A 20,461-nucleotide genomic window follows, 5' to 3' on the forward strand; every position below is an offset into this window, starting at 1 on the left:
CACCTCGCTCAGCCACGCTATATATAGCATTGTGTTTACTGCCACTCTGTGTACACCGCTCAGCCAGACTATATACCGTTGTTTACTGACACTCTGTGTACACCGCTCAGCCAGACTATATACCGTTGTTTACTGACACTCTGTGTACACCGCTCAGCCAGACTATATACCATTGTTTACTGACACTCTGTGTACACGGCTCAGCCTGACTATAAAGCATTGTGTGTACTGCCACTGTGCACCTCGCTCAGCCACGCTATATATAGCATTGTGTTTAATGACACTCTGTGTACACGGCTTAGCCAGACTATATAGCATTGTGTGTACTGCCACTCTGTGTACACCGCTCAGCCAGACTATATAGCATTGTGTTTACTTCCACTCTGTGTCTGCTCGGCCTGGGAACAGTAGTACACCGCTCACCCGCCACTGTATAGCATTGTGCTCTGTGTCGCTGCTGGGAATAGTGGTACTGTATAGCATTTCTGTACTGCCACTGTACTGCTGCCAGTCAGCGTGTACTGTAAGGATAAGTGAAATGAGGAAGACATCCGGTGAAAGAGGAAGGGGCAAGGGAAGAGGTGTTTCCCCTGACGGTTCACGTACAGGCCACAGGGGAGCACCCAAGAAAACCCACTCAATACCGCCCATGTTGTCCAGGACAACAACCCTCACAAATCCAAAAGAACAGGACCAGATAATTACTTGGATGACCTCTCAAGCGTCCAGCAGTGGGTTAAGCAGCACCAGCACATCACGCACGAGGTCCGAGTCCTCAGCCAGTTACAAGGAGCCAGTGGGCACAAAGCTGACACAACCGGCAGCGACACCACGCACACAACTGCCAGATAACCAGTCCTATGAATTACCTCAGGACACAATGGGGTATTCGCAGGAGCTATTCCCAGCCCAACAAACTTCCACCTATGAAAGGTCAATGGAGGAACAGCCAGAAATGTTGTGCCCGGATTCACAACCATTAACTGTGGGAAATGCACCGCGCACTGAAATACAAGGCGAGTCCGAGGAGGACTCGGAAACCCAAATCCCAGAGCAAGTTGGGCAGGAGGGGTTGCAATTGCAGGAGGTCGGCCGACAAGATCTGGAAGACGACGTTGGAGTGAGCTGCGCAGAGGTTGTTCTGGGGAGCTCTACTCCACGGCGGCGGCCCCCCACAATGACATATGACGAGTTTGAGGAGATGGAAGAGGAGGGTATGGACAATGTGGACAGAGACCCAGATTTTATTTGTGAACGAGAACATCGCCGTCGTAGCAGCAGCACAGATGAGTCTGTTGAAGAACCCACTGCTGCACGAGTTCGCCTTGTGCCACAAGGTAGGCGGCGCGCAATTTCAGGCACCACAAGCGTGGAAGTTAGAGTGAGAGGCAAAAGAGGAGGAAACAGAAATCGCCAGCAAGGAGGCAGGTGCTCCAAAGTCTGGGCTTTCTTTGAAGACTGCACTGAGGATGTTACCATGGCGATTTGCAAGGTGTGCAAGACTCGCCTGAGCAGGGGGAAAAGTATTAACAACCTCTCCACCACCAGCATGAGCCGCCACATGCTATCCAAACATCCCACTCTGTGGGCAAACGCGGCAGGACAGGGTACCAGCAACACTGCCTCCCTTGGGTTCACCAGACTCACCACCAGACCCGCCTCAGCAGCAGCAGTAGCCCAGCCATTGCGTGGTTCACAACATTCACAAACATCAGACGACGCTGACACTGTCACTTTCCGGAGTAGTGCTCTTGAGGTCTCCCAGTGTTCATCAAACACAACAACCAACAGCCCTTCCGTGTGCAGCGCTACGGTTCAGTTGTCTGTGTCGGAGATGTTTGAGCGCAAGAGAAAATTGCCAGCAAATGACCCCCGGGCCGTGGCAGTAACAGCCAGCATAGCCAAGCTTCTGGCCTGCGAAATGCTGCCATATCGAGTGGTGGAGACAAACAGCTTCAAGGGCATGATGTCAGTGGCCATCCCACGTTACGTGGTTCCCAGCCGCTACCACTTTGCGCGCTCTGCAGTGCCTGAGTTGCATGAGCACGTGGTCAGCAAAATAACCCGAAGCTTGAAGAATGCCGTTGCCTGCAAGGTTCACCTCACCACTGACACTTGGACGAGTGCGTTCGGCCAGGGTCGATACATCTCCCTTACCGCGCACTGGGTGAACCTTGTGGAGCCTGGCAGCGATTCCTCACCTGCTACGGCGCGGGTGTTGCCCACGCCGCAAACAGCTGCACCGCCGTCCCTCCCACTGGATAACAACAGCAGCACCTACCTCTCTGACTCCTTCTCCTCCAACGCATCTCAAAGCTGTACCTCATCCGGAAACGCTAACCCAGCAGCAGTAGGATCGTGGAAGCAGTGCAGCACAGCTGTTGGCATGCGTCAGCAAGCGTTGCTGAAGCTGATCTGCCTTGGGGATAAGCAGCACACAGGGGAGGAAATTTGGAAGGGAATAAAGGAACAGACGGATTTGTGGCTGGCACCGCTGGACTTGAAACCGGGCATGGTTGTGTGTGATAATGGGAGTAATCTCATTCGCGCTTTAAGGTTGGCTAAGCTGACACACATCCCTTGCCTGGCGCACGTGATGAACCTAGTAGTTCAGCGGTTCCTGAGGACATACCCAGGCGTGGCCGATCTTCTGTTGAAGGTGCGTCGAGTGGCCAAACATTGTAGAAATTCCAGTACTGCTTCGGGGGCACTCGCCAAGATGCAGGAGCGCTTCAATCTCCCCCACCATCGCTTGCTGTGTGATGTCCCTACACGCTGGAATTCTACGCTGCACATGCTAGCACGCTTTTGTGAGCAGAAGAGTGCAGTGGTCCAGTACATGACGGCGCAGTACCGAGGCGCATCCGGCCAGCTGCCAAGCTTCTGTGGATCCGATTGGGCCAACATGTTGGACCTCTGCCAAGTCCTCCAAAATTTTGAGCAATCCACGTTGCTTGTGAGCAGTGACAACTCTTCAGTCAGCATTACCATACCACTGCTGTGTTTACTGAAGAGGTCAATGTTGAAAATCAAGGAAACAGCTGTCATGATGCAACTGGGGGAATCTGAACGAGAAAACGATCAGCGTGATGGTACCAACATCAGGCCATCCGCCTCAGGGAACGCTGGCCCCAGCAGCTATGACGAAGAAGAGGAGGAGGAACAGCTGGAGTTGGAGCAGGAATTTCATGCCACCACTGACGAGGGCCAGAGCGGTGCACGTTGGACTTCCACAATTCAGCGCGAATGGTCAGCAGAAGCAGACCAGGAGGAAGGTGACGACTATGATGCATCACAACAACTATCACAACGCTCACAAGAGGATGATGAGGATTCTGGTAGGACTCTTGCACACATGGCTCAATTCATGCTAGACTGCATTGAACGCGACCCACGCATTGTGCGCATTCTGGACAACACCAATTACTGGGTTTTTACCCTTCTGGATCCACGGTACAAACACAATGTTCCAAAACTGCTTGAAGAAAGAGTCAGACAGGTCAAAATGGAAGAATACCAGCAGGCCCTTGTGGAGACTTTAGAGAGGAGATTGACATCCTCCCCCTCCTCTAGCCAGTTGTACGCCGACAGACTGACTTCCGCAAACCCAGGACGACCAGGAGGGCAGCAAACAACGCAAGCCGCAGCTAGTGCCCAAAAGGGAACGGTATCGGCAGTGTCCTTGGAGTGGGAAAATTTTCTGACACCCATGCAGCAGCAGCCCACTGAACAGGAAGCGTGCAGATCCACCTCCAACACCGATCGCCTGGAGAAGATGGTCAAGGACTACATGTCAGATGACGTAGCTGTGTCGAACAATCCATCTGCACCCTTCAACTATTGGGTATCGAAGCTAGACACCTGGCACGAACTGGCAATGTACGCAATAGAGGTGCTGGCTTGCCCGGCAGCCAGCGTTATGTCGGAACGCTGTTTCAGTGCTGCCGGAGGCATCGTCACAGATCGGCGTATCCGCCTCTCCACAGAAAATGCAGACCGTCTGACTCAAATTAAAATGAATCAATCCTGGATTGGAAACGACTACGCAACACTCCAGGACCCCAACCAAGTAACATGACCAATGAACATCTGGGATGGTGTAGCGTTACCGGTCCCTGTTTATTGAACCTCTCATCTGTATTACATTTATGACTGCATGGCGGCAAAAAGCATTGCTGCTATATCCGCACGCTTTTTGTCCTCATGCAAGGCCTGGGTTGTTGTGTCTCACAAAGCGTGGCCTTCTCCTCCTGCGCCTGTTCCATCACGTGTGCTGCTGCTGCTGCTGGGTTAGCGTTGCCGGTCCCTGTTTATTGAACCACTTATCTTTATTACATTTATGACTGCATGGCGGTACAAAGCATGCTATCCGCACGCTTCTTGTCCTCATGCAAGGCCTGGGTTGTTGTGTCTCACAAAGCGTGGCCTTTTCCTCCTGCGCCTCCTCCTGTTCCATCACGTCTGCTGCTGCTGGGTTAGCGTTGCCGCGTGGTCCCTGTTTATTGAACCACTTATCTTTATTACATTTATGACTGCATGGCGGTACAAAGCATGCTATCCGCACGCTTCTTGTCCTCATGTAAGGCCTGGGTTGTTGTGTCTCACAAAGCGTGGCCTTCTCCTCCTGCGCCTCCTCCTGTTCCATCACGTCTGCTGCTGCTGGGTTAGCGTTGCCGCGTGGTCCCTGTTTATTGAACCACTTATCTTTATTACATTTATGACTGCATGGCGGTACCTCATGCAAGGCCTGGGTTGTTGTGTCTCACAAAGCGTGGCCTTCTCCTCCTGCGCCTGCTCCTGTTCCATCACGTGTGCTGCTGCTGCTGGGTTAGCGTTGCCGGTCCCTGTTTATGGAACCTCCTATCTTTATTACATTTATGACTGCATGGCGGTACAAAGCATGCTATCCGCACGCTTCTTGTCCTCATGCAAGGCCTGGGTTGTTGTGTCTCACAAAGCGTGGCCTTCTCCTCCTGCGCCTCCTCCTGTTCCATCACGTCTGCTGCTGCTGGGTTAGCGTTGCCGCGTGGTCCCTGTTTATTGAACCACTTATCTTTATTACATTTATGACTGCATGGCGGTACAAAGCATGCTATCCGCACGCTTCTTGTCCTCATGTAAGGCCTGGGTTGTTGTGTCTCACAAAGCGTGGCCTTCTCCTCCTGCGCCTCCTCCTGTTCCATCACGTCTGCTGCTGCTGGGTTAGCGTTGCCGCGTGGTCCCTGTTTATTGAACCACTTATCTTTATTACATTTATGACTGCATGGCGGTACCTCATGCAAGGCCTGGGTTGTTGTGTCTCACAAAGCGTGGCCTTCTCCTCCTGCGCCTGCTCCTGTTCCATCACGTGTGCTGCTGCTGCTGGGTTAGCGTTGCCGGTCCCTGTTTATGGAACCTCCTATCTTTATTACATTTATGACTGCATGGCGGTACAAAGCATGCTATCCGCACGCTTCTTGTCCTCATGCAAGGCCTGGGTTGTTGTGTCTCACAAAGCGTGGCCTTCTCCTCCTGCGCCTCCTCCTGTTCCATCACGTCTGCTGCTGCTGGGTTAGCGTTGCCGCGTGGTCCCTGTTTATTGAACCACTTATCTTTATTAAATTTATGACTGCATGGCGGTACAAAGCATGCTATCCGCACGCTTCTTGTCCTCATGCAAGGCCTGGGTTGTTGTGTCTCACAAAGCGTGGCCTTCTCCTCCTGCGCCTGTTCCATCACGTGTGCTGCTGCTGCTGCTGGGTTAGCGTTGCCGGTCCCTGTTTATTGAACCACTTATCTTTATTACATTTATGACTGCATGGCGGTACAAAGCATGCTATCCGCACGCTTCTTGTCCTCATGCAAGGCCTGGGTTGTTGTGTCTCACAAAGCGTGGCCTTTTCCTCCTGCGCCTCCTCCTGTTCCATCACGTCTGCTGCTGCTGGGTTAGCGTTGCCGCGTGGTCCCTGTTTATTGAACCACTTATCTTTATTACATTTATGACTGCATGGCGGTACAAAGCATGCTATCCGCACGCTTCTTGTCCTCATGTAAGGCCTGGGTTGTTGTGTCTCACAAAGCGTGGCCTTCTCCTCCTGCGCCTCCTCCTGTTCCATCACGTCTGCTGCTGCTGGGTTAGCGTTGCCGCGTGGTCCCTGTTTATTGAACCACTTATCTTTATTACATTTATGACTGCTTGGCGGTACCTCATGCAAGGCCTGGGTTGTTGTGTCTCACAAAGCGTGGCCTTCTCCTCCTGCGCCTGCTCCTGTTCCTTCACGTGTGCTGCTGCTGCTGGGTTAGCGTTGCCGGTCCCTGTTTATGGAACCTCTTATCTTTATTACATTTATGACTGCATGGCGGTACAAAGCATGCTATCCGCACGCTTCTTGTCCTCATGCAAGGCCTGGGTTGTTGTGTCTCACAAAGCGTGGCCTTCTCCTCCTGCGCCTCCTCCTGTTCCATCACGTCTGCTGCTGCTGGGTTAGCGTTGCCACGTGGTCCCTGTTTATTGAACCACTTATCTTTATTAAATTTATGACTGCATGGCGGTACAAAGCATGCTATCCGCACGCTTCTTGTCCTCATGCAAGGCCTGGGTTGTTGTGTCTCACAAAGCGTGGCCTTCTCCTCCTGCGCCACCCTCCTCCTGTTCCATCACGTGTGCTGCTGCTGGGTTAGCATTACCGGTCCTTTTTCCTGGAACCTCTTATATGTATTACATTTATGTCTGCATGCCGACAAAAAGCATGTTACCTGTGCAAAGAAAACAGACATTTCCCGCATTTAAAAGACAGTTTTCCCTTTGAAACTTTAAAATCGATTTTCTCAAAAACTATAACCTCTTTTTGCTAAAAAATTTTTTCCTCTTGTACCCACTCCCAAGGTGCACATACCCTGTAAATTTGGGGTATGTAGCATGTAAGGAGGCTTTACAAAGCACAAAAGTTCGGGTCCCCATTGACTTCCATTATGTTCGGAGTTCGGGTCGAACACCCGAACATCGCGGCCATGTTCGGCCTGTTCGGCCCGAACCCGAACATCTAGATGTTCGCCCAACACTACTTGTCTCCACCTCAGCCACCTCAGCCAGCCCATGATGCACACACTGATGCAGGGACCCCCTATGAGCTGGAGGATGATCTTTCACCTTCCAGGATTCCGCACATTAGTGTCTGTGTCATAATATTCCTGTGGGCTATCCAGGAGCCACAAGTCCACTGGAGGGCATGTAAGACAGGACACTTGGACAGGTCAGTTGAATACACTCACCCTCTGCTTCTCTGTGCCACTCTGTATAAGGAGAGGGTGGGGTCTCCCCATGGCAAGATTTTGTAAACCATTCCTCAAACTAAGCACTGAAAACCAGAGTTTGGTGAACTTGGTCGTCAACCATACCTGTTTGTTTGACTACCCTGTAACCTCAACTAATTACCAGCCTTTTCCTGCCACCTTCAGAAAGAACTCTAAATTGCAATGTCTCTCTGTCTCTGGTGGGCCACTCCTAAGGGCTGTGACCTGGAAGTCACTAGCTGAAAAGTTATCTGCTACCCACTAGCTGAAGTGTCCGATGAGCTTCGCATAATTTTATGGTTGGTGATGACTGGTGCCTGCAGAATACATAACAGCCAGGCAGGTATACATCATATCCTCATGTTCACAGCACACCTGTGGCTCATTCATTTTATAGCACCATAAAATATAACTAGTAGACGGCTGTTTCAGTTTTTGTTGACCTTCCTCAGTGCCAAATAAGGATTAATATGGAACAGAAAAAAATGAACCAGTGCCAACTACAGGAGTAGGTTAACTGGGTGATCGGTGCCGAAATAAAACACATCCTTCAATCTTTGTAAAACTCTTCCAAAGCTGCAAGTGCCGATCATTCACAGTCCCGTCACAATTTCACCCTTCAAAGGTGCACAACCCTCACCAGGGACGGTTGCTAGCCCCAAAGATCAGTGGCACATGCCACAGATCTATTCTGGGGTGCTCTGCATGTCCTCTAAGCCGAGTCACAGCTGTGGAGCCTCTTTGGGGCATGCTGGCAGCTGTTGTGCCTCAAGGACGGGCATGCTAGGAGCTGTGATGCATTGATGGGGGTATGCTGGGTGCTGTGGTGCCTTTATGGGGGCATGTTGGGTGCTGTGGTGCCATGCTGGGTGCTGTGGTGCCTTTATGGGGGCATGTTGGGTGCTGTGGTGCCATGCTGGGTGTTGTGGTGCCTTTATGGGGGTGTGGAGGGAGCTGTAGTTATTCTATGGGGCATGCTAGGAGATGTGGTGCCTCAATGGTAGGCTCGTGGGAGCTTGGGAGGTGGTCCACTAGAAGGTCAGGAAATGCTGGTGGTTAGCTCTCTCTAGCCTTGCAGCGCTGGGTCCCTGGTTCGAATCCCAGCCAGGGCACTATCTGCAAAGAGTTTGTATGTTCTCTCCGTGTCTGCGTGGGTTTCCTCCGGGCACTCCGGTTTCCTCCCACATTCCAAAAACATTCGGATAAGTTAATTGGCTCCCCCTAAAAAAATTGACCCTAGACTACAGTACTTGCTCTACATAATATAGACATATGGCAATGGTAGGGTTTAGATTGTGAGCTCCTTTGAGGGACAGTTAGTGACAAGATATATATATATATATATATATATATATATATATATACACACTGTACAGAGCTGCGTAATATGTCGGTGCTATATAAATACTAAATAATAATAATAATGCTATGGAGGGACTGCCAGATAACCTGGCTCAGCAGAAGAATACAGACCAGCCAGCACAGAAGCCAGGTAACTCTGCCTAGTTAGGTTTAAGTGTCACAGCTTATTTAGGGCCTGTTCAGACTGTCAGCGTATGAAGCACGCGTATAAAATCAAAGAAACGCAAGTTCAAAAACGCATGCGTTTTTCTTGCATTCTAATGCGTTTTCTATTGCGTTTTGCACACACACGTGACCCGGGGGAAAAAACTAAGAATTATGGGAACCGCAGAGGGAAACGTACGCTAAACACGCAATAGTACGCGTTTTTGATACGCGTCCATAGACTTTCATTGCGTCCGTTTCTATGCGTGACGCACAGAACTGCGTGCAGCAATGCAGATAAGAAACGTATGCGTCTTATACGCATACATGTGAGCGAGGCCATTCAAAAGCATTAGGAGCCGTTTCTATGCGTTTTTGGTACCCGGACACGTTCCCTGAAAACGACTAGGAACGCGCATAGTCTGAACAGGCCCTCAAGTGATAGGCTGCACTTATATATTTATTTTTTGTATTAATGGAGAGGGGGGCTTCATCTAACATTTTGCTGGGCAGGCCTACTTAGACCGCTGTTCAGTTCATACATATTTGGCTCCACCCATGACCACACCCACACTCTGGTGCATGGCCCCACCCATTTTTTCATCTGGAGTGTCCAAAAGTGCCCAGATCTCTTAGGATCCTAGCAACGCCCCTCACCCTCACTGTACAAAAGAGGAGGCTTGAAGTGGACCTAAACTCTTGCACAGGACAGAGAGAAATGCACCCTGTATGTATTTACTGTAGATAGTTTAGCCTGTCTAACGCCCCCTCATCTGTGACTAAGCACAAGTGTAATTTGATCTCTCAGCTGTCTGCTGTCAGCTGGCTCTCTCGGCAGAGCAGCTAATTTTTAAACACAGGATGTTAACAATATGTCTGCTCCCACGAAAGCAGGAAGTAGACACACTGTGGATTTATTGCAGGATTTGTATCAGCTGTAACAAAGAAATGTTTTTCTGTAAAGGTTATTATGCTGTTGGAGTAGTTAGTTCCTTTTAGAGCAGAGAGGAAGTTCTGAGTTCAGGTCCGCTTTAGCAAGCTATAAAGTTGTCATCATGTATTTTTCCACCCAAATGGAAATCCTCTTCCTCTTCTCCCTCGGTGCAGAAAATTCACCCCATAGTTTGGACCATTAAAATAAACAAATAACAACTAGATAAGCATTATGTATGTGCGCCAGTGTGGCTTGCTAATTTCGAAAATGCTGTTTTTGATTTTGTGAAAATATTAGCAAAAATAAATTGTTTTTATGCAATATGATCAAAGAAAACGTTTTTTTTTCCGCTACAAAAAATGTTGAAAAACTCATTATTTATTATTTACTCGTTTATATTATTTTTACAACAAAAATTCACAAAAAACATAACAATTATTTTATTTTAATGTGAAAAGTCACGAAAAAATGCAAACAAAAAAAAGAAATCACAAGTTACAAAAAATTATTTTCGCTCGAAAGTCGATTTTTACAATATTTTCAAGAAAATAAATGTGAAAAGGATATCGGCATTTTCGCTCCTCACTGGTTGAAACAAAAAGCAATGTAGAACTTACATCTGTGGTCCCATTTCACAGGGTACCCCTCTGTTAGCATGCCCTCAGATCAGAGTAAAAATACAGCGCTGTATGTCTCCAACCCAAACAGTTTCACAGACTTACGTCTTCTTTAGGGGTCTTCAGAACTGATATGGCTCTATGACTAGGGCTTGGGAAAGATTTATTTGTAGTAGCCTAAAAGGTAGAAGGAAACAAATTAAGATTCCCTTTCCCTATACTAAATCCTATTTTTCTTAAAACACATAGGTGTTGATTCACTAACCCGTGCTATGACAAATATCACACCTTATTAAAGATATCACACCTTATCAAAGTTAAGACGCCTTATCAGAGTAGCATAGCGAGCGCTAGAAACTTATGCCTGCTAATTGGCAATGACACTCGTCCTGCCCTGAGTCCCTGTGGGTTCGTAGTGCTCGCTATGCTATTCTGATAAGGCATGTTAACTCTGATAAGGTGTGATATCTTTGATAAGGTGTGATCTTTGTCATAGCACGGTTTAGTGAATCAACCCCCATGGCATTTGCAAACGCAAATATGCAGCATAACCTGAACCAAAAATTAATCCTTCACTGCAGCATTTCAGGTCAGTGAGTGCTTTAGATCCGTGAAATGCAAAATGTGATCCCAAAATATGGTCTTTAACAGACCTTCAACAAAGGCCGGTCTATAATAATATTTCTCCTTCTCTAGGTAACTCACTGTCTTGTACCATCTGCACATCTAAATCAACTTCCTGTAGCGGTAGAAGTAGGATGTGTCCTAATGGCTCTCTATGTGGGGCCCACTATACATATGTCAGGCGAGGTAAGTCCTAGAAAACCTGAACTTCTCTCACTAATATTATAAACTAGCTGGACGCCCGGCGTTGCCCGGGTATGTATTTGGCTAGTGTTGGCTCACCCACTTTTCCTAACCCTAACACACAATTACTTAATGACCAAGTATGTGAGCTTTGCGGTCTTTGGCATCAATAATTTGCAATGAAATAAAATTAATCTGATTGGATGTGGCTCCACCCCTTTTCTGAATTTGAACCCCAATGGCCAATTGTACCAGGTACATGTGATTAACAGTGCAAGAATGGCAGCAATTAAATATTCCCCTTAAAAATCAATAGGTGGATTTTGATTGGCTTTTATAGGCCCCGCCCACTTTTATGAATATTAATCCCAGTCACCCAGTGACCAACTGTGCAAAGTTGGGGAACCCTACCATTAACAGTGTAAGAATGGCTGCCGTTTACATTTGCGCAATGTAATTTGTATTTTTCTCCACCCACTTATTTCCAAACATTGTTCAGGTACGTATTTGGCTGGTGTTGGCTCCGCCTACTATTTCTAACCTTAACACACAATTACTCAGTAACCAAGTTTGTGAGCTTTGCAGTTTTTGGCATCAATAATTTGCATTGAGATTAAACAAATCTGATTGGCTGTTTGTGGCTCCACCCCTTTGTCTGAATTTTAGCCCCAGTCACCCAATGACCAACTGTACCAGGTTTAAGGCTTGTGCCATTAACAGTGCAAGAATGGTAGCAATTACATATTCCCTCTTGAAAATCAATAGGTGAATTTTGATTGGCTTTTGAAGGCTCCACCCACTTATCTGAATATGAATCCCAGTCACCCAGTGACCAATTGTGCAAAGTTTGAGAACCCTACCATTAAAAGTGTAAGAATTGCAGCAGTTTACATTTTCTTAGTGAAATTTGCATTTGTCTCCACCTACTGATGACCCGGCATTGCCCGATTATGTATTTTGCAGGTGCTGGCTGTGCCCACTTTTCCTAACCCTAACACACAATTAATCAATTACTCAATGACCAAGTTTGTGAGCTTTGCGGTCTTTGGCATCAATAATCTGCATTAAAATGAAACAAATCTGATTGGCTGTTTGTGGCTCCACCCCTTTTATAAATTGAAACCCCAGTCACCCAATGATCAACTGTACCAGGTTTGAGGCTTGTGCCATTAACAGTGCAAGAATGGCAGCAATGAAATATTCCCCTGAAAAATCAATAGGTAATTTTTTATTGCCTTTTGTAGGCTCCACCCACTTTTCAGTGACCAACTGTGCAAAGTTTGAGAACCCTACCATTAACAGTGTAAGAATGGCTGCTGTTTACATTTTCCCAGTAAAATTTGTATTTGTCTCTGCCCACTTATGAACCGGCGTTGCCCGCTTATGTATTTGGCTGGTGTTGGCTGTGCCCGTTTTTCTAACCCTAACGCACAATTAATCAATTACTCAATTACCAAGTTTGCGAGCTTTGCGGTGTTTGACATCAATAATTTGCATTGGAATATAACAAATCTAATTGGCTGTTTGTGGCTCTACCCCCTTTCTGAAATTGAACCCTAGTCACCCAATGATCAACTGTACCAGGTTTGAGGCTTGTGCCATTAACAGTCCAAGAATGGCAGCAATGCAAATATTCCCCTTGAAAATCAATAGGTTCATTTTGATTGGCTTTTATGAACTCCACCCACTTTTCTGAATATTAATCCCAGTCACCCAGTAACCAACTGTGCAAAGTTTGAGAACCTTACCATTAACAGTGTAAAAATGGCTGCTGTTTACATTTTCCCAGTAAAATTTGCATTTGTCTCCACCCACTTATGACCCGGCGTTGCCCATTTATGTATTTGGCTGGTGTTGGCTGTGCCTACTTTTCTAACCCTAACACACAATTAATCAATTACCAAGTTTGTGATCTTTGAGGTGTTTGGCATCAATAATTTGAATTGAAATGAAACGAATTTAATTGGCTATTTGTGGCTCCACCCCCTTTCTGAAATTGAACCCCAGTCACCCAATGATCAACTGTACCAGGTTTGAGGCTTGTGCCATTAACAGTGCAAGTATGGCAGCAATGTAAATATTCTCCTTGAAAATCAATAGATTAATTTTGATTGGCTTTTATAGACTCCACCCACTTTTCTGAATATTAATCCCAGTCACCCAGTAACCAACTGTGCAAAGTTTGAGAACCCTACCATTAACAGTGTAAGAATGGCTGCTGTTTACATTTTCCAGTGAAATGTGTATTTGTCTCCACCCCCTTTCCACCCCCTTTTCCCTATGGGAATAAAAAGTATCCTATACTTTATTCCAGGTAATGTACTATGTGTGTGCCAAATTTCATTCAAATCCGTTCAGCCATTTTTGCGTGATCGAGAAACAAACATCCAAACATCCAAACATCCAAACTTTCCCATTTATTATATTAGTAGGATGGCAATGGCTGAACAGATTTGAATGAAATTTGGCACACACATAGTACATTACCTGGAATAAAGTATAGGATACTTTTTATTCCCGTAACCAAAAAGGGGGTGGAGACAAATACACATTTCACTGGAAAATGTAAACAGCAGCCATTCTTACACTGTTAATGGCAGGGTTCTCAAACTTTGCACAGTTGGTTACTGGGTGACCGGGATTAATATTCAGAAAAGTGGGTGGAGATTACAAAAGCCAATAAAAATTCTCCTATTGATTTTCAAGGGGAATATTTAATTGCTGCCATTCTTGCACTGTTGATGAAACAAGCCTCAAACCTGGTACAGTTGGTTATTGGGTGACTGGGGTTCAAATTCAGAAAAGGGGTTGGTGTCCCAAACAGCCAATCAGATTTGTTTCATTTCAATGCAAATTATTTATGCCAAAGACCACAAATCTCCCAAACTTGGTCGTTGAGTAATTGTGTGTTAGGGTTAGAAAAAGTGGGCGCAGCCAACACCAGCCAAATACATACCCGGACAACCCCGGGCCATCAGCTAGTACATAAATAAATAGTTGATTGTCATAATCTGCACTGGGTCATGGTAGAACATAATTGATTGCTGAAAGATTAGTACATTAAAGCCTAGTATACACCTTTATTATTGATTGAACATTGATTGGCTAATTTTCCCACCACCATGTAGTATGAAGGTCAACAGATTAAGGGTTAATTTCCCCCGGCAGTTGAACTGTGTGCTCAAAAAAAAGTTTCCAGAACTTTTGCCATATTGTGAAAATACAATGTATTTTCACGAAAATGTTCTCAAAATCAAAAATGCCAGCTTCAATGCAAAAACCACTTTGGCGAAAATTTGTGAGCAACGCTGGCCCCAACAAATAAAGTGTAATTTAAAAGGAATGTAATGCTAATCCATGGCACCGGTTAACTGGAGGATTCAAGGAAGATCTGTCTGGATAGTGTAATTTTTAAGGGCTCTGCCTCTGACACAGGAGACTAGGGTTTGAATCTCAGCTCTGCCTGTTCAATAAGCCAGCACCTATTCAGTAAGGAGTTCTAGGGCAAGGCTCCCTAACGCTGCTGCTGCCTACTGAGTGCGCTCTAGTGGCTCCCTTGCAAGCTCTTTGAGTCCGACAGGAGAAAAGCGCTATACAAAAAAAGGAATTATTAAAATGCATTGTATGTGGTGTAGCATTTTTTTTGTTGTGCTAATCGCCCCATTTGAATCTTCTTAAAACACACCTGAACTGGATACAATATTCTGGATTTTAACTTACCTGGGACTTCTTCCTGTCATCAGGTCCATCACCGTCCTCTGGGTCTCCTCCGTCTTGCCCCTGCCAGCTCTGTAAGGTCTGCGACTGGACCTCCAGTTGTGCCTACTGCGCATGCGTGCCCGCATCGCTGGAAGCATTCTGAGCATGAGCAGTTTTCAAGAGAATGAATCACACATACGCAGAACACTCCCAGTCACAGGAGTGGGATGGAGAAGGGTGTGTGGATGGGGTTGTGCATGCACAGTAGCCGCAACTGAAGCTCAAATTGCACGTCTTATGGAGCTGGCAGCAGCAAAATGGCGGGGACCCAGAGGATCAGGGACCTGATGGAATATGGGGGCTAGGGAAGCTAAAATACCCAGTATTGTATCCAGTTCAGGTGTGCTTTAAGGAGGTGAAGTGTGCTTCAGTGTACATTCATTTTTATTTACTTTTGGGCTGTTGGATGTTTATCTCTTAACCACTCTGGTCCCTTAACCACTTAAAGGGAAGGTTCAGGGAGGGGATTCAAAAAATAAAAATAAATTTCCACTTACCTGGGGCTTCCTCCAGCCCGTGGCAGGCAGGAGGTGCCCTCGCCGCCGCTCCGCAGGCTCCCGGTGGTCTCCGGTGCCCGACCCGACCTGGCCAGGCCGGCTGCCAGGTCGGGCTCCTCTGTGCTCCATTTCCTGGGATTTCTGCGTCCCACGACGGCGCGCTGACGTCATCGGACGTCCGCCGGGCTGTACTGCGCATGCGCAGAACTACTGCGCAGCTTTCACGGTTTATTGCTCAGTCATACAACCTACCACCTAAATGAATTTTACCTCCTTTTCTTGTCACTAATACAGCTTTCTTTCGGTGCTATTTGATTGCTGCTGTGAGTTTTACTTTTTATTATATTCATCAAAAAAGACATGAATTTTGTCAAAAAAATGACTTTTTTAACTTTCTGTGCTGACATTTTTCAAATAAAGAAAATTTCCTATACATTTGAGTGCAAAAGTTATTCTGCTACATGTCTTTGATAAAAAAAAAACCATTCAGTGTATATTTATTGGATTGGGTAAAAGTTATAGCGTTTACAAACTATGGTGCCAAAAGTGAATTTTCCCATTTTCAAGCATCTCTGACTTTTCTGCGCACCTGTCAGGTTTCATGAGGGGCTAAAATTCCAGGATAGTACAAATACCCCCCAAATGACCCCATTTTGGAAAGAAGACATCCCAAAGTATTCAGTGAGAGGCATGGTGAGTTCATAGAAGATTTTATTTTTTGTCACAAGTTAGCGGAAAATGACACTTTGTAAATTATTTTGTAATTTTGTAATTAATATTTCTTCTAACTTGCGACAAAAAAAAATGAAATCTGCCACGGACTTACTATGCTCCTCTCTGAATACCTTGAAGTGTCTACTTTCCAAAATGGGGTCATTTGTAGGGTGTGTTTACTGTCCTGGCATTTTGGGGGGTGCCTAATTGTAAAGCCTAAAGATGCTCATTGGACTTTGGGCCCCTTAGCGCAGTTAGGCTGCAAAAAAGTGCCACACATGTGGTATTGCCGTACTCAGGAGAAGTAGTATAATGTGTTTTGGGGTGTATTTTTACACATACCCATGCTGGGTGGGAGAAATATCTCCGTAAATGACAATTTTTTTATTTTTTTTACACACAATTGTCAATTTATAGAGATATTTCTCCCACTCAGCATGGGTATGTGGAAAAATACACCCCAAAACACATTATACTACTTCTCCTGAGTACGGCAATACCACATGTTTGGCACTTTTTTGCACCCTAACTGCGCTAAGGAGCCCAAAGTCCAATGAGTACCTTTAGGATTTCACAGGTCATTTTGAGAAATTTCGTTTCAAGACTGCTCCTCACGGTTTAGGGCCCCTAAAATGCCAGGACAGTATAGGAATCCCACAAATTACCCCATTTTAGCAAGAAGACATCCCAAGGTATTCCATTAGGAGTATGGTGAGTTCATAGAAGATTTTTTTTTTTTGTCACAAGTTAGCGGAAATTGATTTTAATTGTTTTTTTTTCACAAAGTGTCATTTTCCGCTAACTTGTGACAAAAATAAAATCTTCTATGAACTCACCATACTCCTAACGGAATACCTTGGGGTGTCTTCTTTCTAAAATGGGGTCATTTGTGGGGTTCCTATACTGCCCTGGCATTTTAGGGGCCCTAAACCGTGAGGAGTAGTCATGAAACCAAATGTCGCAAAATGACCTGTGAAATCCTAAAGGTACTCATTGGACTTTGGGCCCCTTAGCGCACTTAGGGTGCAAAAAAGTGCCACACATGTGGTACTGCCGTACTCAGGAGAAGTAGTATAATGTGTTTTGGGGTGTATTTTTACACATACAGATGCTAGGTGGGAGAAATATCTCTGTAAATGACAATTATTTGATTTTTTTTACACACAATTGTCCATTTACAGAGAGATTTCTCCCACCCAGCATGGGTATGTATAAAAATACACCCCAAAACACATTATACTACTTCTTCTGAGTACGGCGATACCACATGTGTGACACTTTTTTGCAACCTAGGTGCGCTAAGGGGCCTAACGTCCTATTCACAGGTCATTTTGAGGCATTTGGATTCTAGACTACTCCTCACGGTTTAGGGCCCCTAAATGCCAGGGCAGTATAGGAACCCCACAAGTGACCCCATTTTAGAAAGAAGACACCCCAAGGTATTCCGTTAGGGGTATGGTGAGTTCATAGCAGATTTTTTTTTGTCACAAGTTAGCGGAAAATGACACTTTGTGAAAAAAAAAACAATACATATCAATTTCCGCTAACTTGTGACAAAAAAATAAAATCTTCTATGAACTCACCATACTCCTAACGGAATACCTTGGGGTGTCTTCTTTCTAGAATGGGGTCATTTGTGGGGTTCCAATACTGCCCTGGCATTTTAGGGGCCCTAAACCGTGAGGAGTAGTCTTGAACCCAAATGTCTCAAAATGACCTGTGAAATCCTAAAGGTACTCATTGGACTTTGGGCCCCTTAGCACAGTTAGGCTGCAAAAAAGTGTCACACATGTGGTATCGCCGTACTCAGAAGAAGTAGTATAATGTGTTTTGTGGTGTATTTTTACATATAACCATGCTGGGTGGGAGAAATATCTCTGTAAATGACACATTTTTGATTTTTTGTACACACAATTGTCCATTTACAGAGAGATTTCTCCCACCCAGCATGGGTATGTGTAAAAATACACCACAAAACACATTATACTACTTCTCCTGAGTATGGCAATACTACATGTGTGACACTTTTTTGCAGCCTAGGTGCGCTAAGGGGCCCAACGTCCTATTCACAGGTCATTTTGAGGCATTTGTTTTCTAGACTACTCCCCACGATTTAGGGCCCCTAAAATGCCAGGGCAGTATAGGAACCCCACAAGTGACCCCATTTTAGAAAGAAGACACCCCAAGGTATTCCGTTAGGGGTATGGTGAGTTCATAGAAGATTTTATTTTTTGTCACAAGTTAGTGAAAAATGACACTTTGTGAAAAAAACAATAAAAATCCAATTTCCGATTGACAAAAAATAAAATCTTCTATGAACTCATCATACACCTAACAGAATACCTTGGGGTGTCTTCTTTCTAAAATGGGGTCACTTGTGGGGTTCCTATACTGCCCTGGCATTTTACGGGCCCAAAACTGTGAGTAGTCTGGAAACCAAATTTCTCAAAATGACTGTTCAGGGGTATAAGCATCTGCAAATTTTGATGACAGGTGGTCTATGAGGGGGCAAATTTTGTGGAAACGGTCATAAGCAGGGTGGCCTCTTAGATGACAGGATGTATTGGGCCTGATCTGATGGATAGGAGTGCTAGGGGGGTGACAGGAGGTGATTGATGGGTGTCTCAGGGGGCGGTTAGAGGGGAAAATAGATGCAATCAATGCACTGGGGAGGTGATCGGAAGGGGGTCTGAGGGGGATCTGAGGGTTTGGCCGAGTGATCAGGAGCCCACACGGGGCAAATTAGGGTCTGATCTGATGGGTAGGTGTGCTAGGGGGTGACAGGAGGTGATTTATGGGTGTCTCAAGGTGTGATTAGAGGGGGGAAATAGATGCAAACAATGCACTAGCGAGGTGATCAGGGCTGGGGTCTGAGGGCGTTCTGAGGTGTGGGCGGGTGATTGGGTGCCCGCAAGGGGCAGATTAGGGTCTAATCTGATGGGTAACAGTGACAGGTGGTGGTAGGGGGTGATTGATGGGTAATTAGTGGGTGTTTAGAGGAGAGAATAGATGTAAACACTGCACTTGGGAGGTGATCTGATGTCGGATCTGCGGGCGATCTATTGGTGTGGGTGGGTGATCAGATTGCCCGCAAGGGGCAGGTTAGGGGCCGATTGATGGGTGGCAGTGACAGGGGGTGATTGATGGGTGGCAGTGACAGGGGGTGATTGATGGGTGATTGACAGGTGATCAGTGGGTTATTACAGGGAATAACAGATGTAAATATTGCACTGGCGAATTGATAAGGGGGGGTCTGAGGGCAATCTGAGCGTGTGGGCGGGTGATTGGGTGCCCGCAAGGGGCAGATTAGGGTCTAATTTGATGGGTAACAGTGACAGGTGGTGATAGGGGGTGATTGATGGGTAATTAGTGGGTGTTTAGAGGAGAGAATAGATGTAAACACTGCGCTTGGGAGGTGATCTGATGTCGGATCTGCGGGCGATCTATTGGTGTGGGTGGGTGATCAGATTGCCCGCAAGGGGCAGGTTAGGGGCTGATTGATGGGTGGCAGTGACAGGGGGTGATTGATGGGTGGCAGTGACAGGGGGTGATTGACAGGTGATCAGTGGGTTATTACAGGGAAGAACGGATGTAAATAATGCACTGGCGAATCGATAAGGGGGGGTTTGAGGGCAATCTGAGCGTGTGGGCGGGTGATTGGGTGCCCGCAAGGGTCTAATCTGATGGGCAACAGTGACAGGTAGTGATAGGGGGTGATTGATGGGTGATTGATGGGTAATTAGTGGGTGTTTAGAGGAGAGAATAGATGTAAACAATGGATTTGGGAGGTGATCTGATGTCGGATCTGCGGGCGATCTATTGGTGTGGGTGGGTGATCAGATTGCCCGCAAGGGGCAGGTTAGGGGCTGATTGATGGGTGGCAGTGACAGGGGGTGATTGATGGGTGGCAGTGACAGGGGGTGATTGACAGGTGATCAGTGGGTTATTACAGGGAAGAACGGATGTAAATAATGCACTGGCGAATCGATAAGGGGGGGTTTGAGGGCAATCTGAGCGTGTGGGCGGGTGATTGGGTGCCCGCAAGGGTCTAATCTGATGGGTAACAGTGACAGGTGGTGATAGGGGGTGATTGATGGCTGATTGATGGGTAATTAGTGGGTGTTTAGAGGAGAGAATAGATGTAAACGATGGATTTGGGAGGTGATCTGATGTCGGATCTGCGGGCTATCTATTGGTGTGGGTGGGTGATCAGATTGCCCGCAAGGGGCAGGTTAGGGGCTGATTGATGGGTGGCAGTGACAGGGGGTGATTGACGGGTGATTGACGGGTGATTGACAGGTGATTGACAGGTGATCAGGGGGGATAGATGCATACAGTACACAGGGGGGGGAGGG

General features: G+C 46.5%; 1 protein-coding gene across 1 annotated transcript in view; it reads left to right on the forward strand.

Moving 5' to 3' along the window:
- The window catches only part of LOC137522296 (uncharacterized), a 97,582-nt gene that overhangs the window by 61,309 nt on the left and 15,812 nt on the right, over positions 1-20,461 (forward strand). The window contains exon 7 of the mRNA XM_068242327.1: positions 11,026-11,139. Within this exon, the coding sequence (XP_068098428.1) occupies positions 11,026-11,139 (114 nt within the window). The remainder of the gene's footprint in view (positions 1-11,025; positions 11,140-20,461) is intronic.

This window comes from Hyperolius riggenbachi, chromosome 6, assembly GCF_040937935.1.
Source record: "Hyperolius riggenbachi isolate aHypRig1 chromosome 6, aHypRig1.pri, whole genome shotgun sequence".
Taxonomy (NCBI): domain Eukaryota; kingdom Metazoa; phylum Chordata; class Amphibia; order Anura; family Hyperoliidae; genus Hyperolius; species Hyperolius riggenbachi.